General features: G+C 39.4%; 1 protein-coding gene across 2 annotated transcripts in view; it reads left to right on the top strand.

The window, feature by feature from the left end:
* FAM171B (family with sequence similarity 171 member B) overlaps window positions 1-18,316 on the top strand; it is a 69,835-nt gene that overhangs the window by 38,672 nt on the left and 12,847 nt on the right. For both annotated transcript variants that reach the window (XM_065561984.1, XM_005306565.4), the window contains exons 2-7: window positions 6,242-6,475; window positions 7,348-7,440; window positions 8,445-8,603; window positions 10,953-11,123; window positions 13,983-14,099; window positions 17,839-17,962. In XM_065561984.1, coding sequence (XP_065418056.1) covers window positions 6,242-6,475; window positions 7,348-7,440; window positions 8,445-8,603; window positions 10,953-11,123; window positions 13,983-14,099; window positions 17,839-17,962 — 898 coding nt within the window. The remainder of the gene's footprint in view (window positions 1-6,241; window positions 6,476-7,347; window positions 7,441-8,444; window positions 8,604-10,952; window positions 11,124-13,982; window positions 14,100-17,838; window positions 17,963-18,316) is intronic.

Below are 18,316 nucleotides of genomic sequence, written 5' to 3' on the forward strand. Positions count from 1 at the left end.
AGTTGACCCTGCAGCTTTTGGAGAGAGAGTGAAATTTATTGGGGTTTCCAGATGTAGATTCCCCCCTCTCCCTCCCTCTTTCGGGATTAGTCCAGACAAGCAGGGTTGTCTGGCTGCTGTGATGGATATGGACATACTCTGTGATAATTTATGAATACTGTATGTTGGCCTGGTTATTGGCATGTTTTCTGTATGGCTGTTGGTTTAACTCAACAGGAGACTGTCTGGAAAAATAGGAAGGAAGGAAGGAAAAGAATGGCTCAACATAGCTACCTCAGCAAACAGTTAAGAGTTGTTAAGGGACAATGCCAGAACCGGTAGCTTTCATGATTTTACCTCCATCTCCAGTCAACCTACAAAATGTGTTTTGACCAGAAGGGTCAAAGCCTGGGAACAAATGCACTTCCCTGCAGTATTAAAAGGGACGCTCTCTAAAGAGAGGCAGTGCAGTGGTTGTTCTGGAAAACCAGACTGACACAGGACTTCTCTGGGTATGGATGAGGAAGTTAGGCCTACACTGGTTACCATCAGGAGATGGTAAGAGAGACGTGTGTAGACTTTTTAAAAATTCCTTTTTTTCCCCCCTTTAATTCTTTGCACCTACTGCTAAATAAACAACACTTTGTTTTAAGAAGGCTGTTTGGTCAGCCTATACCTCTGGTCACAGGCTCAGTCTAAGAGTGGGATACTTGTGAAATTCTACCCCATGATGCCTAATACCTGAGGAGGTGAGCTCAGAGACCTCAAAGGGACAGAGGTGCAGCTAGGCCCTTGTAATGATGACCACTCCGTCCATAGAAGACCTTGGAAGAAAGTCAGACTTTCTCTCCCAGGCCCTTGATCCCAGGCTAAATGCCTTTTTATTGAACACTTGTTTCTGAGACTACCATGTGTTTCACCACATGCTTGGGAGCCATCTGGAGAGCAGTGGATGTGATTTATTCCCTCCTGGTTTCCAGTTTTTGTGCCTTCAGTCTTATGGCTTCAGCCAGGAATTATGGCCTGATTCCAGTCTTTTTCACCAAATACTCTTGGGAAGCACTCCTTGTCTCCCTAGGCAAAAGGACAAGGACCAGTGACAAATTTCACAAGGCCACAGCTAGTAAAACAAAATTCAGATAATGGGGGGCATGGAGGTCCAAACAGTTCCACCTAGGAGTCCTCTAAGCCCAAAGGAAGATCCCTGTAGAACGGGGGTGGGCAAACTTTTTGGCCTGAGGGCCACATTGGGGTTCCAAAACAGTATGGAGGGCCGGGTAGGGAAAGCTGTGCTTCCCCAAACAGCCTGGCCTCCTCCCCCTCCCCCTGATTGCCCCCCTCAGAATCCCCAACCTCCCCCTGCTCCTTGTCCCCTGACCGTCCCCCCCCGGGACTCCATCCCCACCCTCCCGCTCCCTTACCATGCTGCTCAGAGCAGCAGGACTGGCAGCCGCACTGCCCAGCTGGAGCCAGTCACACCGCCGCGCTGCCCAGCAGGAGTTCACAGCCCCGCTGCCCAGAGCTCCAGCGGCATGGCGAGCTGAGGCAGTGGGGGAGGGGCCAGGGGCTAGCCTCCCCAATCGGGAGCTCAAGGGCCAGGCAGGACGGTCCTGCGGGCCGTAGTTTGTCCATCTCTGCTGTAGAAGTCCCCAGCACAGCACCCTACGATTGTGTTACCCGCTAAAATTGATGTAATTGAATCTATGGTGGGTTTTTTTGTTTTTCTGTTACCAGCCCAGATGAATTCTACAGAGAGGACATCTGAAATGAAAAGACTGGTAGCAGATCATAAGCATTATATTTATCGTTATAGTACTAGTGCTATGCTGCAAAGGGACAGTTCAGTATTCTGGCATTTTCCTTTGCATTGTAAAATCACCTTTGAGGGGCTCACTGCAATAAACACACGTTCTATAAACAGACATAAATAATGTATGGGAGTGAGGGATAGCTCAGTGGTTTGAGCATTGGCCTGCTAAACCCAGGGTTGTGAGTTCAATCCTTGAGGGGGCCACTTGGGGCTCTGGGGCAAAATCAGTACTTGGTCCTGCTAGTGAAGGCAGGGGGCTGGACTCAATGACCTTTCAAGGTCCCTTCCAGTTCTAGGAGATGGGATATCTCCATTTATTATTATTATATAAATTATTATTATTATTATTATTGGTTTCAGAGTAGCAGCCATGTTAGTCTGTATCAGCAAAAAGAACAGGAGTACTTGTGGCACCTTAGAGACTAACAAATTTATTAGAGCATAAGCTTTCGTGGACTACAGCCCACTTATGCATCCGAAGAAGTGGGCTGTAGTCCACGAAAGCTTATGCTCTAATAAATTTGTTAGTCTCTAAGGTGCCACAAGTACTCCTGTTCTTTTTATTATTATTATTATTATTATAAACAGCACGAACAGCAGGAATCAGGGCTACAGCACTCTGAACCTTCATTTCCAAAACGACAAACCTCTCCCACTTGATTTAAAGGAGAAGTCATTTAGCTAACAAGTAACAGCATGTTCCATTTCTTTCCTGTAGGCCACTCACTGGTAGAGGGCAACATTACTAATCCATACACGCAGAGACAATATATTTAATCGCATGAAAGCTGAACTAACTGGCTGCTTTTTGTTCCTGTATTCTTTTTTTTTCTTGATGCACATGTAATACCCATTGGGATTAATGGAGGACATATGTACATGAAGGAAGAGGGAAATTAGGGTATTAATTTTATGGAATTCCTTTTTACGTATTTTTATTAATTTGTTTGCTTTATGGAATTGAGTGAGACCCATTATTCACTAACAACTACATTAAGACTTTTTCTAGACTCGTTGGATTCAGAAAAGAAATACTTAGACATTTAGCATTAGATTTTAAAAGGTTAGAACTACCTCAGTGGATAGCTGACATTTTAAAATGTTATGGTTATGCTTTATTATTTGCATGGGACTTTGTAGAAATCTGTGTCTTTCAACCAGCCATCATTTTTGCCTCTCTTAAGTGGCAAGGCAGACAAAAAATATCCCAAAACATGCATATCATGATTATAATGAAGGTGGCTTATGAATAGCGGATTCAAAACATGGTTTTATACATTCTAATAAACACTTTTTATAAAGGCCACTCTGGCCTTTTGAAAAAAGTGTAGTGATGAGTTATACTGAAGTTGCACTTATTTTTTTAATTCCTGAAACAGTAGTTTTAAATCATTCTTATTTTAAATTAGCATCTCAATGAAGTTCTTTGTATTCTGAAACTGACAGGCTAAAATCTCAACTGTCCCAATTACTATATTTTAAATTAGCTGATAATATAATTATTAGATTTGTTATACTTGAACTCTGGTTTCTAATCTTGTAGATCTTTTCATTGTTTTGAAAGAGTTTATTAAGCATTGGAGAAGTGTAAATAATCGTTTATATGTAGTTGGTGATGGTGTAGATGGTGAATAATCATAGAGTCTAGCTATAATGGAAAGCCTCTGATTAATGACATCTTTCAGAGATTGTTGCTGGGGGTTAGGAAGAGATCTGTAACTGTTACTTTGACAAGTACATTTTGAAAGGCTATTTTCTTAGCCTTGGATGGTAAATGAATGTTTACTGTTTTATTTATGGATTTAGCTAAAGCTTTTGATGCAGTTGATCATCTACTTGCTAATCCAAAATCCTTGGGATTCGGCACAAATCCTAGAGCTTTGGATCGATTCTCAAATGATTTGTCTGAAAGCAGCAAGTGTGTAAAAATAAATATGGCTTTGGATCTGTTCTTGAAGATATTCAGCTGTCCAGTTTGGAATCGACCTGCCTGAGTCCTCCACTGACATTCATTTTGTATCATCAATTAGGCCCCAATTCAGCAAAGTGTTTAAGTTTGTACTTAACTTAAAGCACAGGCATATGTGCATGGAGTACTTAAGCACATGCATAAAATCTGCACAATTTATTTATTTATTTATTTTAGGTAATTGCTTCTATTGTCATGTCACTACTCAGCTTCTTGTTAGCTTCCCTTTTATTGTACAGACCTTTATTGGAATAGATGTCTCTAAATTCTACTCTAAAAGTACTTGTAAGATCTGCATAGTTATATCTAGGATGAATTTGGCCTAGACTGTTTCTTCATTGTTACACCCCTTTTATCCTTATTCCACCAAATAGACTCGTGGCGTTCAATGGACCTAATTTCACATATAAGGCCTGCTCAGATGCAGGCATGCAAAATATGACCATTAGTCAAATTGTGCTCCTTCTGTAATAAGGCGTGCCTGCAATAGAATGAAAATACACTGCTTTGAGTATTTGTTGAAATAAAATTTCAAACAAATTAACTACAATATTTTTCATTGGATTTAAAACTTTAGATTCACCAAAACAAAAACATTAAAAAAAAATCAATGAAGTCTTGTTGTTTTGTTTGCAAAATTCTCATTTCTCTTATTGAGATCAATATGTAGAAGTGGACCTTCTCTTGAATAACATATCCTGGAAGGATGGTTACCTTACAATCTGCCTTTCCTTAGTTTGTAAATTTGGAACTGTATTTATTTTATGCAATATATTACATTGCTCAAATTACTAAATGTCATTTTGTAATCTGATTGGCTGGTGATGAATCCTAACCATCTGGTTATGGTACAGAAATCTCATAAGCCTTTGCTCTGGTAGCATTCTCTGTTGGCTGTTCTAGGATTATCACTCTGTTCTTCAAGCCAGAAAACATAGTTGCACTATGAGCTTGTAAATTGGTGGAAATTCCTCATTTCTATATGGGGACTGGTGGTGATGTGAGTCCTTGTATTTAGGAAGGACCTTTTCAATAGGTTTTGGGGCCCCATCATGAACTCTGGTGATGATGTAGAAAACCTCTCTGAATCTGGATCATTTAGCAGAAGCAGAGGCAACGGCAAACACCTTCCTATGTACTCTCATCCTCAGTGAAATTAAGCATTTCTTCCATTCTTAGACAAGGTCCTGTCCTACAGTACTCTGTAGATGAAACATGTTTAATCCAACAGGTCCGACTGGGTTTGGGTAGCTGCAGTTCATCCGTTCGAGAGTCTGTGACCAATGGATCTAGTGACCCAAAATGGCCTTCTAAAAGAAAAAAAGTATTGTTTATTTTAACCATAGGAACAAAGTGTAAGATAAGAGAGAAGGGGTTTTAAAACAACAAATGATCTACACAAGTCTATTCTTACTACTTATTATTTCTCTTCGCATAGCACCTAGGAGCTCCAGTCATGGATCAGGGCCCTGTTGTGCTAGATGCTATACAAACACAAAACAAAAAGTCAGTCCCTGCCCCAAAATGCTTATCTTATCTAAGGCTTATCTATCTATTGTGTTGGAAGCCTAAGGAGACCTAACTGCTTCAGATCTTCCATCAGGGTCTGTTTGTGTCTGACCTCAAACAGCTGCTCCCCTTCTTGACAGTTTGTAGTTCTTTCGTTCCATATTGGCAAAACAAGCTGTGTAAGTTGACTGTAGCCAAGGAGGCGAGATCATCCTATTTAATAGCCCAGGCATTGTCTCTTAGACACCTTGAAGCATTTAACTTGCTTGTTTTCCCCACACCCTGCTATTAAACCAAACCAGCATTTTCATACAGTAAACATCCTGATAACCAAGTCAACACATAATATTCCTAAATTATCAGAGACAACTCTAAATCCATCACATAGGGTAAATAATGTTCTGAGTTGCTGAGATTCTATTGGAAAGGCACAGCACACTGGAATATGAGACTTCTTTCATACAAGGTACAGGAGAATCTGGCTCCCAATGGAGCTATATTTTATTTTGGGTTTGGAACTGCAGCATCTGTTGCTTCAGAGTTTCCTATCTCAGTATGTTGTGTCCCAATAGCATTATCTTTTTTTCCTCTTGGTAGGTTACAGTTTTGATCTATGACATCACTTCTCCTACAAAGCTGGCTTTGAAAGATGGTAGAAGAAAACCTAGAGAAAAGGACTAAAAAGTACTTTAAAGAAAATATCCCCTAAGCATTCCATCTACATAATTTTGCACTGATGCTAGTGTTGAACAATCACAGTATTCTTGTTGGACAAATGCATTTTGAATGCTAAAATTTTGAATGTGGGAAAAAGAAAAATACGCAAACTTGGCAACCAATAAACCACAGAATATGGTTACTTTTGCCTGTCATCAGCATGGTAATTTAAACTATGACAAAATATTGGTGCTTAGTTAAACATTATGCTTAGTCATTATTGGTTATAACCTCTCATTTTTTTCTTTTTTTCATAGGATCTGTGTTTATGCTGAAAGTTCAAGTAAATGACATCATCAGTCATCAGTACCTACCCCAAGCAATTGTAGAAGTGTTTGTTAACTACACAAAGACGAATTCCACACTCACTGGAAACAATGGAGTAGTATTAATAAAAGTTCCCTACAAGTTAGGTCTAAGTTTAACTATTGCATCTTACAAAGAGGGCTACATGTTAACACCATTGCCTTGGAAGACTGGGAGAATGCCAAGTAAGTAAACCCTTTAAAATCCTATTATTACACTGTGTGCAATTGAAGCTTATTTCTTCCTTGGGTAATCCATCTAATTGTAATGAACTGTACATGACTGAATGAAGTCAAAGTAGGTCATGATTGAATGCCAGTTATTAAAGGTAAATAACCCTTTAGACTTGACAAAATTATAACATGGATTTTTAAAACTGAAATAATATTTTTAACTGTTGTTGAAAATATCTGTCCACTCTGAGAGATTATACTGCAGTGGGGGCATGATTTGAAGAAAGTGAATGCATGTGCATATGCATATATGTATGTATGTCATATAATATATATACACACAGGTGTGTATTTCTCATGTTCACAGCAGAGTGAGTGAAAGGCCAGCTAGGAATATCGAAAGTGTTAGGATTATGGGGTACCAAGAGGCTGAAATGTGATGGTGGCTCAGAGCTACTTCTCTGAACTCTTCCATCTGTCAATTTAGTTATGTTTTCAGCAGTGTTTCATCATGAATGGCCTGCTTTTAACTATCACATTTTGTTTTTAATAATTCTATTAGGGTGTGTTTTAAAGTGTCTAGTTTTTTTTGGGGGGGGGGGAGAGGGGGTTGGGTTTTTTTTGTTTAAGAGGATGGGCTGTCCAGGAACTCAAGCTATCCGTTAATCCACAGAACATGTGCACCATGAACACTGGTAGTCCACACTGCCTAGCCAGTATGATTCATCCCTGGACTAGTGGGACCGCTTAGTCCTTCGGTCTTCCCATTCCTTTTTTCTTTTCCCCATTTGTTTACCTGCCTTCAGAACCGTATGTTTGATCACAACTTTCTTTGAAACTTCTATACATGTAATCAGATATTCTTAATGTCTGTCTTTCCACAGTATACTCATCTGTAACACTTTCACTGTTCCCACAAAGCCAAGCTAATATATGGTTGTTTGAAGATACAGTTTTAATTACTGGAAAACTGTCTGGTAAGTACAGCACTACACGTGATAGGATGTAAACGCTTTTTGTATGTAAAACTATGTGCCTTAACTAATGAATACAACTGTTTTTTGCCAACAAATTCTGTGGGGAGGAGTCAGTGACCTCCCAAATGTTGTTGTTTTCTGTGCACGTAAGGGCTTATTCATGAATGTTTTTCCACCTTGTGCATAAATAGCCAACTCTTAGTTAGCAAAGCAATGGCTTCTGGCACCAGTTTCCACTAAAAATAAATAGATATATTACTTATGGCCAAATTCCAAGCTGGTGTAAATTGACACAGCTCCACTGAATTGGGGTTATGTTATTTACATCAGCTGAAGAGCTGGCCCTCAGATTCTGTATTTATTGTAGCAAGCAAAGCTCCTTCCAAATCTTCCAGCCTTCCATGGATGTGAGTGTTGTTTACAGCCATGCAGGCATTAGGTTACTATCCCTATATTTATTATGTATTTCTGACCTCATCTCAAATCATAAGAGAGTCTGAATAGAAAGCTGCTGATTTTGCACTCTGTACATGTAGGGGTAGGAGGTGGAGGGGAAGAGATTAATGGATTGAAGACACATCCTTTGGAGAATCAGCGCTATTAAAAACACCAGAAATCTCAGAGGAGCTCATTGCACTGGCGTGCATGTGCATTATTCCACTGCATTGAAAGGCTCTGGTAGTCTTCGATATGGTTTCCCAAGATAGTTATTTGAAATGTATCTGCCTCAGGAAAGATTGAAGCTGGAGAACATTTGCTGTAGGGGAGAGTGTTTAGAGAAGCCAAGGATTAGGGATGGGAGTAAGAAGAAATTATTCTGTTTTCAGATGTTGTTGTATATATGCTAGCGGCAAGTACTGGCCTAAATCTAGACAATTGCAAACACTGGAGAGTAGGGGTTTGAAACAGTGTTTTGTACAAAGGATTTCTGGACAGTTTGGCTATAGAAAGTGTTAATTCAGATTGAAACATTGCTAATTTAAAATGTTACTCTTTTTTTTCAGATGCCAAATCTCAACCAAGTGTTCAGTTTCCCAAAACTTTAATAAAACTTCCTATAAGCCACCATATTACAAACGTGACCGCCTATTTGACAGTGCCACAGCAGTTTTTGAAAGTGGACAATTTTCTTTATACAACAGGAATTCTTCTAAATAAATCAGGTATATTAAATTTGTTAGAATCTGCACTTTTAAAACATAATACAAGTAAGTATGTGCTTATGTAAATATACATTCTGTAGTCATGAGGGCCCTACGCTGCTCCCATTTCACTCAATAGAAAAACTCCTTTTGACTTTCACAAGAGCTGGATTGAACCCATACATGTTATATTGTAGATGAGTAATTCACATCACTTTAGATCTCATTCACATCTACTAGCAAGAACATAATAAACACCTCTTTTCCACAGGCATAAATAGTCATACAGAGGACCATGTGCTGATTTCCCTCTCTAGGAGTTCCACACATGCTATCTAAGCCCTAAGTGCAACCGAAGAAGGGTCTGATCCTGCAATGTGCAGAACACTTTCAGCTCCCATTGATTTTATTGGGAGTTGAAGGTGTTAACAACTTTCCAGAATGTATTCAGAATTCTATGGTGAGAGCCTCAAGTAGTGTAAATTGGGTTAGGTCTATTGAAGTCAATGGAGCTTCACTAATTTATACCAGCGGAGGATCTACCTATATTTTTCACTTTAATGCTATTACCTACTTGGCGTTGGCGTTTTGCCCCACCCAACGTAAGGAAAACACATAAATTTGGCCTGCAGACAGTTAATCCATGCAGCATTATTGATATACTTGCAGTTAATCCATGTAAACCTGGTGATACCAAACAGGCACTTTAAATATATGGAGAGCAATTGCAGAATTCAAGTATGTTCTCCACACACATCTGTTTCAATGAGTAAAAATACATTTTGAGACAGTTCTAAGTTGTTTCATGGGTTGGTAGTAGTAGTATTAATACTTAAAAACAACCAGGAGTCCGGTGGCACCTTAAAGACTAACAGATTTATTTGAGCAGAAGCTTTCGTGGGTAAAAACCCCACTTCTTCAGATGCATGGAGTGAAAATTACAGATGCAGGCATTATATACTGACACATGAAGAGAAGGGAGTTACCTAACAAGAGGAAAACCAGTGTTAACAGGGTTCTACTGTACTATAAATACTTAGTACATCTGTAGTGCTACATCATTTTAACGCACTCTGAAATAAGCCACCGACTGCATTACTAATATTTATTCATGCTTACTTTATAATCCACATAGTTATGTTGGTATCCAGGAGATCACAATGCTGGACCCTTTATTCCATCCTACTTAAATGTTTTTTCCTTTTCTTCCCAATGCCCACTATACAGCAAGGCTCTTAAAAATTCACGGCAGTTTTATGGTTTCATTAATGTGAATTGGATGATGTCCTTGACGTGGCTTCTAGCCAAATTATCTGAATTTCATATTCCAGTTTGTTTAATCTATACTTAATCAAAATTCTCACAAATACCAGTATCATGTTTGTGTGTGGACATTTGAAGATTTTTAAAAAATTGTTTATAATACAACTTTTGAACTTGAAGCATCAGAGATAAGTAGTGTTCTTCCCTTAAATTCTGTCTGATGTCTTTTTAAATTATTCATAGAGCCTATTCCTTCAGGACTGTATTTTATAGCAGGTAGAGGCTGATATCTGATACACTGACAGATGTCTCGCAACTAGTTTCTAACAGTGTGCAAAGCTCTAATATCATTCTGCTACTTAAAAATTCTGTTTGTCTGTCACACTGTGGATTCTGAAGTATTTGTATCACATAGTATCTGTGTTATTGAAAATTAGTGCAAGAAGAACAAAGGGAGACAAACTTACAGCCCATACAATAAAGCAGTACAACCACAGTGGTTCCTTTGAATATTTTGACAAGCCATAAGTACTATATCTCATGATTAACTCTACAGAAACTTCTAAATTAGCAAATAAATCTTTCAGTAAATTTTATTAACAGAGCTGCTTGAATACTGGAAAAGACATGTAAATATATCATGAATACTGGAACTTCAGTCTGGTTAATCTGTATCAGAACCCCCCTTAATATGTGTGGATTCACAAATCATTTGACTTGGTTGGTCTGCAATATTCAGCGTAGAATAGCTAGTCTGATAGCTGAGATTTAAAGTACCTGGTACCAGGTATAGCTCCCCAAAAGCCAAATTTGCTTAATATTGTATTCTGTGAGTACTGTCGAATCAGCTCTGTTTAAAAGATATATTTCTCTTTTACAGCTTTAAATAGGAATTGCTGTTTACCAATTATTAAAAAGTATTAATTGAAGAGGTGAAATGCTTGAGACTTGAGTTTTCTCAAGTTATATTGACACCTAGTGGTACAGACCATACATTCTCATGATGGCTTGCCTTCAGTTACAAATGAAAACCCATTTTTAAAAAAATAGTAAATATGTTCCAGTGTGTGTATTGTTTACGGACAAATTATTCCTTATGTTGATTAGGTTTTAAAAGCATTGAATTGACCCCTCTTGCTGCAATATGTGTAAACCTCCTTTCAGCTGGGAAAGAATTGAAAGTGACTGGTCCAATTCATATTACGCTGCCTCTTCTACCGACAAGTAGGGTAAAATCAGGAGATGCTATACCTGCGTGGACATTTGATATGAAAACTGGTATGTCTGCTATATACTTTGGAATCCCACTTTAATGCTGAATATCATACACTACAATACGTAGTATTAGTGTGATGTAGAGTAGTTTGAGTGCATGTATCGAATAATATATAGCACTAAAACCTGTCGGTTTTATTTTGCCTTTTTAAAGTAGGGACATAGATACTTAAGCAGGATTTTCCTGGTTGTAAATGTTTTAACTTGCGTTTTTGTTTTTTCAAAAGGGCATCCCTGCTTTGATGAAGTCAGCCATGAACCATATGTATGTAAATGAGTTATATCAAAGAGTAGTTTTAAGGATCGATCACATATTGATCTTTATTTTCACAATTCCCTAAGTATTTGGGACAAGATACATTTTTAAAACTGATGTAAATTTAAGCATGATGATAGTGTCTTGGCTGATGGTTTCACAGACATTCAAAATTAAGAATTATTTGAATATATTGTGCTCCAGAGTCATACCCTTAACGTTCACTTGAAATGAAATGTTAACACTGGGACTGACATAGCTTTAGTCTGTTTTACTTTTATGATTATTGCAAGCAGTTGAGAAAGTAAAATAGTTATATAGGAGAAATACTAGAATTAAATTAGAACTTTTATTTTGCTGTAATCTGACATACAAATATCTCCATGTCAAATATTTACAGTAACAACTAAATTGAAATAGACCAGTGATCGTGTTGACCCGCTCAGATGCACCAAAGGCAGGCAGAAACCTCCATAATGCAGCTCATCTTGCAATACTATACTGACAGGGGGTCCTGACTTTCACTGGCAATTAGCTTATGCCTGAAATATAAGCCTATGTAATTGTATCCCAGCTACTATAGATATTATTCTAATTCATATAGAGCTAATCCTTTTTTTGACTCTTACTGAAGTATTTGCATGAATAATATTTAAAGTACTCTTGTGTTCAATATGTAGTTAAACTGATTATTCAGACTTGTTATAAGATAACTGAAAATTACATCACTGTGTTTAAAAGGTACTAAAAGGCAATTAAATTATAAATAAATACCCCTACATTTTTCTTAGTGCATGCTGTTTCCTATGGAGTAGAAAGTAAAAAATTAAAGAATGCTAACTCTCTAATTTTAGAGGTGATTACAAATCTTTATATTACTTTGCATAGATAATTTTAATTCTAACTCCAGGTAGGACTTTTACAAAGATTAATTCTCATGAGAATCTAGGTTGTACTTCTCATAAAAGCACCTCTCAAACTGGGGTGGCCAACCTGAGCCTGAGACGGAGCCAGAATTTACCAATGCGCGCGCGCACACACACACACACACACACACACACACACACACACACACACACACACACACACACACACACACACACACACACACACACACACACGTTTAGACCAGGCAGCAATTCACAGTCTACAGCCCAGACCCTTTTGGGCCGAGGCACAGTAACAAGCAGTCTTTAGTCTGCGCCTCCTAGCAGTTCACAGCCTCCTGGCTGGTGCAAGCCCCAAATGCGACACAGGCACTCCACCTAGAGTGAGTAGGCCACCACCTCAGGGGTGAGGTTAGTGGCAGAGGGACCCAGGCTCCCCTACTCTACCAGGTCCCAGTCCAGGGCCCTAACAATGGCAGGTGGTCCCACCATTGGGTCAGCAGGGAAATCACTGAAACACGCTGACTCATCTCCCAGCAACACAACTGGACTAATGTCTGGTTTCCCTGGGCTACTTCCTACTACAGTCTGTTGGCAGGGCTCCGTTGCCAGAGAGTCCTCAGTCTCCTCTGGGTAAACAGCGGCTGGCAGTCCCCATAGCTCCTCTCCACAGTCAGTGTTCTCCAGGGGCAGGGTGCTGCACAGCTCGGTCCCTGGTCCGGAGTTCTGCTGCGAGGCAGACACATCTGCCTCCTTCCCTGGTTCCAGCCCAACTGAGCTGGAGGGCTGCCCTCTTATACTTCCTGTCCCATCCCTCTGCTTCTGTCATGGGGGGCAGGGCTGGGCTGGCTCCTCCCACCAGGGGGCAGTTCCTCCCTGTCTGGCTCAGAGGAGTCCACTCTGCCTCACTACATTCTTGTACAGTTTTTTCCACTTGAGAATTTCACAGATGTTTACACGACAAACATATCCACCGTTACTAAGTGCACTTCTTTGCTATCTCTTCACAGTATGCAAGTGCAGTACCCTACCTTGCAGAAGCTTGACAAGCCCCAAAACCTGTCGTTTGCACTGCAAGTCAGATGGTGTGGGATCTGTGGCCAAACAATAAGTCTTCCTTGAGCTAATTTAGCTGTTTCAGCCTTAGACAATTTAAACAGAAAAAAAAATGTTCTATACAGGTATTATTGATCCTGTTACAGTCTTAATGGATTACCATGGCTTGTCCGTTGTATGCTAATAACTAATGCTGGACATTCTATTCATTGTGCTTAAATTACCCATCTTTAATAAACTTAAGCCTTGCACTAAATTAGCAGAAGATAGGAATTAAAATTATTTAGGTGCAAGTCTGTGTGTGAACTCTTTTTTTATTATTATTAATAATAATTATTTTGGAATAAATTTGCTAAAGTCATTTAACAAACCACTAAATTGACTTTAGTCACTCTTATTCTAAAATACCTGTCCACTCATAGAAATTGCACTAAAATATCTAATCAGGTGTAGGAAAAGATTTAGTTAAGTTGTACATGTTTGTGTGTCGACCAGGGTTTAGTGTATAAGATGAAAGTCCCAGAAGAGCTTGATTTTAAATGGTTCCTTTTTGATTTTCCATACTTTTCAGATGACTTGCTTTATGTTATGCCTTTTTCAGTGGTAGAACCACATATAAAAACCATGTCCCGTGATATGTTTAATGGCTGCCTTCTTTTTCAGGTGCTTGGGTAAGTCGTGGGCTGGGAATGGTCAAGAATGCAAATGACCATTTAGTATGGACATATGTTGCTCCACACTTGGGATACTGGATAGCAGCTCCAGTGCCTGAAACCAGAGGTATTGCATATTATTGGAACACAAAAATCATTGCATTATCCAAATAATATCTTAATAGCTGTTTGTCAGTATAATTTTCATGTTGAAAAATAGAGGAAAAATTGGGATGCAGGTGGCTTCAATCTGATGATAATCATGGTTAATAAGATGGAATTCTTAGGGTGCCTCTGCTTCTGTATACAACATACACGTGCATACTTGTGTCCTTTAACCGCTAGTGATACAGCTGCCTTGGGGATTGCAGGGAACAGAACCCAGCAGAGCGGTCCTTAGGATTTATGGGGCCCTACACAGTATTATTAAACTGGTGCCACTATGCCCGACGGCAGCCCAGGCTTGCCTCATGGCAGCGGCAGCAAAGGATACCGAGGCGCCCAGCCTGCTTCACGGCGGCGGAGAGTCACAGTTCCCTGCAGAGACCACTGTACCCTCTCCCTCACGCAGAATATGCAGCACTGGCGTATTCGACTCTGTGAATATGGCTCCTGTCTAAGGACACTGCAGTGCGCTCTGGGTGTGTGGGAGCCAACCCGCTCTTACCTGCTATCATGGGCAGTGGGTGAAGCTGCCAGCCCACCTCTTCTGCCTGTGGCCCCACCCCCCTCTGCCCAGGCCCTGTCCTCTCACCACTGTCTCCCTCCTCTCTTCCCTCCCACTCCCTGCTCACCCCCTTCCAGCCAAATCCCTGAGCCCAAATGAAGCAAATGACATTTGAAAAACAACTCTTCTGCAATTTCTTTCTAAAGAAAATGGGGCATTTTTTCCACTGCATGCCAGATGGTGAAGAATTAAAAGCACTAAATTTGAGAATAAAAAATGTCAGTCACAGGTTTTTGATATGCCCTGAAGTTTGTCAGAGATTTATTTGCAAAAACTTTGTAGTGAGGGCGAGTCAGCTGTCTTGCTGAATACAACATTAAATATTATGGAACACATGATGCAGTTCTTCTCTGTTTTACATTTTCTTAATTAGTATTTCTAAGCTGATTTTATATTTTAAATGTACTCTTAATCATTCCAGATTACTACATATTTAACTCACGGAAACAAAGACATTATTTTAAATTAGTCACAGAGGTTTAGTGTGTTCATAACAATGTTCATTGCTTTTAGAAAAAGGGAACACTTTTTACTTTGTGATGTCCATAACAACAGACATGTTTATGAAATTTCACCAACTTTTAAAAATATGTTTCCAAAGGATTTTATATCTTACTAAAAAAACAGGAGTACTTGGGCACCTTAGAGACTAACAAATGTATTTGAGCATAAGCTTTTGTGGGCTACAACCCACTTCATCGGATGCATAGAATGGAACATATAGTGAGGAGATATATGTATACAGAGAACATGAAAAGGTGGGAGTTGCCCAACCAACTCTAAGAGGCTAATTAATTAAGATGAACTGTTGTCAGCAGGAGAAAAAAAACTTTTGTAGTGATAATCAAGATAGCCCATTTAAGACAGTTTGACAAGAAGCAGTGATGATACTTAACATGGGGGAAATAGATTCAATGTGTGTAATGGCTCAGCCATTCCCAGTCTCTATTTAAGCCTAAATTGATAGTATCTAGTTGGCATATCAATTCAAGTTCAGCATTTTCTCATTGGAGTCTGTCCTCGCTTACAGACAGCCCCCCAATTTGAAGCAAATACTCACCAGCAATCACACACCACAGAACAAAAACACTAACCCAGGAACCTATCCTTGCAACAAAGCCCGATGCCTACTCTGTCCACATATCTATTCAAGTGACATCATCATAGGACCTAATCACATCAGCCACACCATCAGGGGCTTGTTCACCTGCACATCTACCAATGTGATATATGCCATCATGTGCCAGCAATGCCCCTCTGCCATGTACATTGGCCAGACCAGACAGTCTCTACGCAAGAGAATAAATGGACACAAATCTGACATTAGGAATCATAACATTCAAAAACCAGTAGGAGAACACTTCAACCTTTCTGGCCATTCAGTAACAGATTTAAAGGTGGCAATTTTGCAAGAGAAAAGCTTCAAAAACAGACTCCAATGAGAAACTGCTGAACTTGAATTGATATGCAAACTAGATACTATCAATTTAGGCTTAAATAGAGATTGGGAATGGCTTAGCCATTACACACATTGAATCTATTTTCCCCATGTTAAGTATCCTCAAAGCTTCTTGTCAAACTGTCTTAAATGGGCTATCCTGTTCTTTTTGCGGATACAGACTAACAGGGCTGCTACTCTGAAATATATCTTACTAGGTACTGATTTTGCTGGAGGGCTCTCTTAAAATTAGTTCATCAGATAGTCAGAAGTAAAGTAAAGAAAGGGGTGTTGTCCCTTTAAGTGCTCTCTTCAAGGAGCCGGGGGTTGGGGGAGGGGGTGGAAGAGGTGAAGGGAGAAAGGGATGGACAGAAAGGACAGGAAGACTTTGGAAGCAAGTTTTTTTTCTATAGTAATTAAAATGTGTATTTTAGATAAAGATGGTCTTTTGAAGGATTTATTTAAAAAACTTTAAGTCTGAAGATCCAAGCATTTAAGGCTAAAGATGATTGTGCATCTAAAAATCTGTGCAAGGATTTTTTTAAAGATGTGATTTTATAATCTTCACCAACTCACTAATGAAATATTTTTGAAGCAAATTTTAAACTAAGGTCCTGTAGACAGTATATACCTGGGGGTTGGGAAATGCCTGTTAAATGGTATCATTACCACTTGAATGGCTCTGTAACAGTTTCAATGTTGTGCTAATCGGTCTGGCAGGCTGGAGGCTTTTTCACTTTTAAGTTACTAGATCCCCTCTGGAGGAAGATTCATTCACCAGCAGCCAGCTGTGGCGGGAGCCTGCAGGAAGGGTCAGACAGTGATAGGAAGAGACAGGAGGGTGGACACTAAAACCCCCAGTGGTGCCCCAAATTTTCAGGTGCCCTACGCAACCGCATATGCTGCATATGCCTAAGGACGGCCCTGCAACCCAGCATCATTTCGAAAGAGGAAATAAGATTTATGGAATCCTTTCCAATAAGTTGGAAAAACTATTATTCTGGATCAGCTGGTGCCTCAGAACAGACATGGTCTCCTTCATCTTCCCCATTTTCAGATCGCTTGTCAGAAACATTTTTGATGCGAGAGATAGCCAAGCCCTGTTAGGTATATATATTACTGCCATCTTCTGGGCGTACTCTAGAAGAGAAGTATCAACATAATAAACTGAAAAGCAGTTGGAGTCCTCTGTCTGTTTTAGCTCCTAGAACCATGTGAGGAGGAGAATGGGATTGGATTGATTGGCCCCAGTGGTTACTGCTTATATAGAAGAATCTGAGCTTGCACATTTAAAGTTGTACTTATCCCTGAGTGGGGATTCAGATGGACAACTTTTGAATGAGAAAATGTGATTTCAGAATTTTAGAATTAAAGTGACATGATGTGACAGCAGCTCTGTTCAGGGACTAGGATTTTGAAATAAATTTGGACATATAGCATGAACACCATTTGGCTGGAACTGAGCAAATGCAAAGGCAATATGTCAGTGTTTGTGACATCAGTCCCTGAAGTGAGATTTGATATTGGTGATGGTTCCCACATTTCCATAGTGGCTAAAGTGACCAATAGCAGGATAGTGCCAGGGAGCACAACAGCGGCTAGAAAACTACAGTGCAATTTATCAAATGCAGTTTTGCACCAGAAACAAAATTCTTAGTTCTTGACATCTAATTTGTTTCGTTTTGTGTTTGAAAAATCTAGACTCTATTATTACTGCAGTTTCCAAGGACATAACAGCCTATCACACAGTGTTCCTTACAGCCATACTTGGAGGTACTGTAGTCATTATCATTGGATTCTTCACTGTTCTTCTCTGTTACTGCAGGTAAGGAAAAAGAAAAGCTTTAATATGCTCAATATGAATGGAATTTAAGGTTAACAAATGGGGCTCTTTTGAGACAAAATAATTGTTTTCTTAGTAATATCTAGGAAGTGCATGTGTTTAAAGTCTTTTTCAAGCTTACTAATTTAAATATGTACACTATATTAATATGCAGTGTAATCACAAGTGATTTCAGTGGTTTTTGAACAGGTTCAAGTTTGTACCTACTGGCTTTCAAATTGTACATCATACCTTTTAGTCTGTGAAGTCTTAAGTGCAATCTGTGCTCATCACTAGTATTTTAATCATATGTCCTACAATTATCTCTCCCCCCCACCCCCGCCTTTTTTCCCATAG

This window comes from Chrysemys picta, chromosome 11 (genome assembly GCF_011386835.1).
Source record: "Chrysemys picta bellii isolate R12L10 chromosome 11, ASM1138683v2, whole genome shotgun sequence".
Taxonomy (NCBI): domain Eukaryota; kingdom Metazoa; phylum Chordata; order Testudines; family Emydidae; genus Chrysemys; species Chrysemys picta.